The sequence below is a fragment of the Leptodactylus fuscus genome, chromosome 1, assembly GCF_031893055.1.
Source record: "Leptodactylus fuscus isolate aLepFus1 chromosome 1, aLepFus1.hap2, whole genome shotgun sequence".
In the NCBI taxonomy this organism is placed as follows: domain Eukaryota; kingdom Metazoa; phylum Chordata; class Amphibia; order Anura; family Leptodactylidae; genus Leptodactylus; species Leptodactylus fuscus.
Genome location: NC_134265.1, coordinates 50,482,765 through 50,489,148, shown reverse-complemented (window position 1 = coordinate 50,489,148; position 6,384 = coordinate 50,482,765). Strand labels below are relative to the sequence as shown.

Below are 6,384 nucleotides of genomic sequence, written 5' to 3'. Positions count from 1 at the left end.
TGTGTACATGGCTGTATCTGTCGCTGTATCTGCAGGTCCTCATAGCTGGACAGAGTGACTGTAGGGATTATTGAGAGGAACGTATTATTTTGTCACAAGGGCTCTACAGTCAAACAAAAATGGCTGATAGCACAGAACAATAGAGTGTCTGCCACATGCACAGCCCACACAGAGGAGGGACGAGCGGCAATGTTATTACTGACCAAGGGGGTGAGCACCAAACTAGTCACGTGACCAGAGGGGCGCTCACGGTGCGCATGCCCGGCCGAACACGGGACACGTGCGCATGTTTACGTTCCTTCTCGCAGGTCGTGACGTCAGCACCGGCCTGACAGCTTTGTTGTCTCCATCGTCCTAAGAAGGGGAGGTCGCTGAGGGGAGAGACAGGAGGAGGAGGAGGCAGCATCGGCGGCGGCGACGATTAGTCCGGTCGGTCGCTGCGGAAAATACGTGATGCGGGTGACAGGCGCGGAGGTCATGCCGGAGATCAGAAGGGCGACGGCGGGAGAAGATAAAGAAGAACGGGGCCGCTGCCCGGTGACTGTCAACAAGGCGCAGAGTCACATGACCACGGCCGGCCGCTGATGACAACAACAACAATAGGGGCACAAGTGTAGAGAGATCCGGCCGCAGACACCGGGCGCAGCGCCACTCGCAGGGATCCATCCGCCGCCACAGCCGCGCACGTATACAGCTAGTCCGCGACGGATGAGCGCGGTCCCGGCGACATGTCGTACTCCATAGAAGACACGCTGGAGTCGGACTGGGTCGCCGTCAGGCCCAATGTCTTTGAGGAGAAGGGACGGCACAAATTCGTCTTCATAGTGGCCTGGAATGAAGTAGAAGGCAAGTTCGCCATCACCTGTCACAACCGGACTGCGCAGCGGCAGCGGAGCGCCGACAAAGGGGGCAGCCGGAGCCCCTCCAGGAGGGAAGAGCCCGAGGGCAGCCCGGTGAAGAGGGACAGCAGCACGCCGCCAGCAGGCAGCCCTGCCCGGGAGCCGGAGCCGCAGGACGAGGATTGCAGCTGGGCCGGGCTCTTCTCCTTCCAGGACCTGCGGGCCGTGCACCAGCAGCTGTGCTCCGTTAGCGCCGAGCTGGAGCCCTGCCTGCCCGCCTTCCCCGAGGAGCCATCCGGGATGTGGTCCGTGCTGTTTGGCCCCCCAGAGCTGAGCGAGGATCTTGTGGAGGATCTGGTGTGCCGCCTGCAGCAGTACCTGGGTCATGCCCTGGACACCTGCGGCTGGAAGATCCTATCACAGGTGCTCTTCACCGAGAGCGACGACCCGGAGGAATACTACGAGAGCCTGAGCGAGCTGCGGCACAAGGGCTACGAGGAGGCGCTGCAGCGGGCCCGGCGGAGGCTGCAGGAGGTACGGGCACCATGGCAACCGGGGAGCGGTGTGCGGAGCAAGGCCTAGTGCAGACGGGCCAGAGAGCGGGGCATGCTGGGAGTTGTGGTGTCCGACTGCTGGTGTAAGGAGTAGTGATCACACTACAACTCCCAGCATGCTGCATACCGGCTGTGCCCTGCTGGAAACTCCCATAGAAGTGAATGGAACATGCTGGGAGTTGTAGTTTCCCAGCAGCTGGTGTGCCGAAGATTGCTGACCCCTCATCTAATGTGTCTAAGGGCGCTGTAATGTCTGCCACTAAGGGGCACCGTAATGTCTGCCACTAAGGGCACCGTAATGTCTGTCACTAAGGGGGCACCGTAATGTCTGCCACTAAGGGCACCATAATGTCTACCACTAAGGGGGCACCGTAATGTCTACCACTAAGGGCACCGTAATGTCTGCCACTAAGGAGGCACTATAATGTCTGCCACTAAGGAGGCATTATAATGTCTGCCACTAAGGAGGCACCATAATGTCTGCCACTAAGAGTACCGTAATGTCTGCCTGCCACTAAGGAGGCACCATAATGTCTGTCACTAAGGGCACCGTAATGTGCGCGACTAAGGGGGCACTGTAATGTCTACCACTAAGGGCACCATAATGTCTACCACTAAGAGTACCGTAATGTCTGCCACTAAGGGGGCACTATAATGTCTGCCACTAAGGGCACCGTAATGTCTGCCTGCCACTAAGGGCAGCATAATGGCTACCACAATGTCTGCCACTAAGAGTACCATAATGGCTACCACTAAGGGCACCATAATGTCTGCCACTAAGAGTACCGTAATGTCTGTCACTAAGGGGGCACCGTAATGTCTGCCACTAAGGGCACCGTAATGTGCGCGACTAAGGGCACAGTAATGTCTGCCACTAAGGGGGCACTATAATGTCTGCCACTAAGGGCACCGTAATGTCTGCCACTAAGGGGGCACTATAATGTCTGCCACTAAGGGCACCGTAATGTCTGCCACTAAGGGGGCACCGTAATGTCTGCCACTAAGGGGGCACCGTAATGTCTGCCACTAAGGGGGCACAGTAATGTCTGCCACTAAGGGCACAGTAATGTCTGCCACTAAGGGGGCACCGTAATGTCTGCCACTAAGGGCACAGTAATGTCTGCCACTAAGGGGGCACAGTAATGTCTGCCACTAAGGGCACCTGTCAATTGTTTGTCCCTTCAGAGATCTTCAGTGTTTGGTAGCCGTTTGTCCCCATCTGTCTGTGACTACAAAATGGATCCTTGGTGTCTTTTTGTACTTATGGGAGAATTAGATGAAAGACTATATTATATGTATAGGGGTTGTCTGGTGGGATAAATGGTTAAAGAGGTTATGCCATAAAACATGTATCCCCTATGTATTCACCTTCTGTGCATGCAGCCGCGGGAAAAGTGGCCAATCCCCCTGGAGGCCACAGATGCACCCCCACTCCTATTCTATGCAATGAGAGTGTCAGAGAGAGCCAAGGTACAGCATTTAGCATTCTCCAGTACTCCCTATGAAGGTAGCGGGACACATCTGCACCCCTGCTTTCATAGCAAGTTTAAAATACCCCCATTCTCAGACTTGGTGGGGTCTGACTGCTGAATCCTCAGCTACCTATCCTCTGTCCTATGGGACCAGATAAGGTCTGGCTGCTCACCCCCCACTTACTTATCCTCTGTCCTATGGGACCAGATAAGGTCTGGCTGCTCACCCCCCAGTTATTGGTATTATTAATTTCCATTATTTTTAGGTTATTGGACCTGATGTAAGGCTGGGTTTGCACATAGACTTTGGTAGCCAGAGATGGGTAAATGCGCGCCCCTTTGGCATACATTTGGCCTGGTACTTCATTGTAACTTTTTATTTAGTGTGTCAAGCACGTGCACCAAATGCCATGTGTACAGAGACTGATAGTGACTTGAACAACTGATGGAGATAAAATGGATTTGCCTGGCTGGCGTCTAGTGCGGCGAGACATTTGTTCTGTGTCCTCAATAAATCAATTAATCAATACAAAAAAAAGCCGCCATGGTTCAAGAAAAAAAAAAAAAAAAAAAAAAAACGGATACGGTTTTAGCAGTACAATCTGTCATAATGTAGTGTTTGATCCCAGGCTTGAAAGGGTCTTCTGAGCTTAGACAACAGATGTCTGTCAGGTACAAGTTCCACTTTGGGAGCCACACTTACTGTATATGGAGAATAGGGGTCAGTAGTGCATGTGGATAGGTGCTAGTTCCAGGAGTGGGATCAGATGTATATGGCATATCCATGTCTAAAATAGGAATATCCCTTTAAACAAATTCATTGAGTCAACACCTAATAACTCAGTAGACTTTTTGAGACCCCCTGAGCACCAGCTGAGTGTGTGGTACAAGGCCTGAGCCCCCTGTTATTGCTGGGTATAACACATGTATCCACTACAACACATTACACTATCTACAGCAGTTCTCAGATATCCAAAGTCCATGACACAGAGTAGCTGTACGGACGTTCCTACAAGGTGTAAACTATCAGTGTATGTGCCAGCCTGCCCTCAGCAGCTTGTACTTTACCTTATCTGAGGGTAATGTGGTGCCTACAGAACAGAGCGGGCACTGTAACCAATTACTACACGCTGCAATGCCCGGGCCACGACTGCCTGCTATCTGCATATTCTCTTGGCCATTTGGCACGGATCTCTGTTCATATCAATGGCACATTTATCATGTTCAGCCTTCCATGCAGTAATGCGCTGATCTCACAGCCTTCCCCGTGCTATTCCAGTTTATTGGTGTGCGGTGCCTCACGACTTCCTTGGTATACTGTAGAATACTATGGACACTTACGGTTTCTTCATTCAGAGTACAGTAAGGTGTCTGCAGCCTCCATCTTCTTCCACTTTTCACATACAGATGAGGTCTGATTTCAGCATTGCAGTAGACTTGATAAGCAGCCAGCAAGCCTTTCTTAAGAGGGGTTTTCTGGGAATATATAAATGATACTTAACCCTTTTTATAGAGTTTTTCCGGTTCCATATTGAGTTTTCATACTGATGACCTATCCACTAGATTGCACAGTTATTACATGTACATTAGTGGTGCTGAACGCTCTCCCTATCCACTAGTAGCTTCCGTTAAAACAGCTGATCTGCGCGGGGTCCAGGAGAAAACTCCCTTTGCAGACGCAGCCTATTTTCGTCTTCAGAACACAGCATTTTTGTCCGTTTTTCATTGCCACACTGCTCCAGCCATAACTCTTTTATTTTTCCATCAACACAGCCATATGAGGGCTTTGTTATTGCGAGAGGAGTAGTTATTTCCAGTGGTTTTAGAGTACCTAGAATAAGGCTTTGTTCACACTACTGAGGATAACGGCTGAGCGTGATCTGTGATAAAGTACAATTAGAAATACAGTATTTTCACATACATATATGTCTTTTCCAATGAAGGTCAGAGGGTCCATGATAAAAGTGGTTGCCACACAGATGCCAACTTGGCTGGGAAGAACACAGCAGGGAATCTATAATGACATGTGAATATAACCTTAAGGGGAGTTAAAGGGGTTGGCCGTTTTCTGAAGAACAATCTACATGTGCTGTTACCTGCACTACAAGTTACATATTACTATAGTCAGGGCCAGTTGTGGGTGCAGTTACCAAATCCGGCTCACCATAGATGATTTGTTATGACATCATATACAATTATGGATATTTGTATAATTAAAGGGATTCTATCATTTAGAAAAGTGATTTTGAGGTGAGCATATACCTGTATATATTCAAGTGCTGCCTCCAGTTCTGCCAAAGACGCCCCCAGTTTTTAGTAAAAACAGGTAACTAATATATGCAAATTATGCTCGCCAAGCACCCTGGGCGTTCCCCAGGGCCAGCGAGGACCCCCATGTCATACCTCTGAAATGCCCCTCCGTTGCTCGTACACCAAAAGACTCCCTACTCCACAAATCCTGTACCGCTTATATCTTCTGTAGTCTCCGTCCGGGCAGGTGAAATCCCGTGCATGCGCAGTAACACTCCATTCTGAGTAATCCTGCGTATACCCAAGTGCCATTTTGTTGTAGACCGTGCAGTTCTCTACAACAAAATGGCAATCGGGCAGGCACAGTAGCGCTCAGAACGGAGCGAGACTGCGCATGCACGGTATTTCAATCACCCGGAGCGAGACTACAGAAGATATAGGCGGTACAGGACATGTGGAGGAGGGAGTCTTTTAGTGTACAAGAAACGGAGGGGCGTTTCAGAGTTATGACGCGGGGGGTGCTTGCTGGCCCTGGGGAATACCCAGGGTGCTCAGTGAGCATCATTTGCATATATTGGTTACCTGTTTTTACTAAAAACTGGGGGGTCTTTGGCAGAACTGGAGGCAGCACCTGAATAGCTTTTTTTTTAAAGGGGCTCTATCACTGGGAAAAGTAATTTTTTTTTCTAATGACATCCTTGCATAGCCTTTAGAAATGCTACTTCACACCTACCTTTAGTATGTAGATTTCCTCAGTGGTGTCTGAATAAGTCCGTTTTTATTCATATGCTAATGAGCTTCCAGCCAGCACAGGAAGTTCCCAGCAGCACTCGTCTCTGCTATTATCTTCTATGTGTGTGAGGCAAACAGGAAGCTGAGTCATCATCATCATCATCAGTCTCCCATAGAAAACAACAGGGAGAGGTGTGCACGATCTAACGTGCACCAGTCTAATTAGCATATGAATAAAAACAGACTTATTCAGAAACCACTGAGGCAATTTACATACTAAAGGTAGGTGTGGAATAGACTTTCTAAAGCCTATGCAAGGATGTGATTAGTTAAAAACGACTTTTCCTAGTGATAGAGCCCCTTTAAAGGCTATTCAGGTATATGCTCACCTCAAAATCACTTTTCTAAATGACAGAATCCCTTTAATTAGTTATAAGGTTTGCTGGGCATTTATTTATTTATTTATTTATTTATTTAAATGTAGATTGTGAGCCCCACATAGAGCTCACAATGTACATTTTTCCCTATCAGTATGTC

The 6,384-nt window shown here is 49.2% G+C and overlaps 1 protein-coding gene across 1 annotated transcript in view; it reads left to right on the top strand.

The window, feature by feature from the left end:
* Positions 1 to 270: 270 nt before the first annotated feature.
* JMY (junction mediating and regulatory protein, p53 cofactor) overlaps positions 271 to 6,384 on the top strand; it is a 56,245-nt gene continuing 50,131 nt past the window's right edge. Inside the window, exon 1 of the mRNA XM_075270120.1 lies at positions 271 to 1,373. Coding sequence (XP_075126221.1) covers positions 729 to 1,373 — 645 coding nt within the window. The 5' untranslated portion in view covers positions 271 to 728. The remainder of the gene's footprint in view (positions 1,374 to 6,384) is intronic.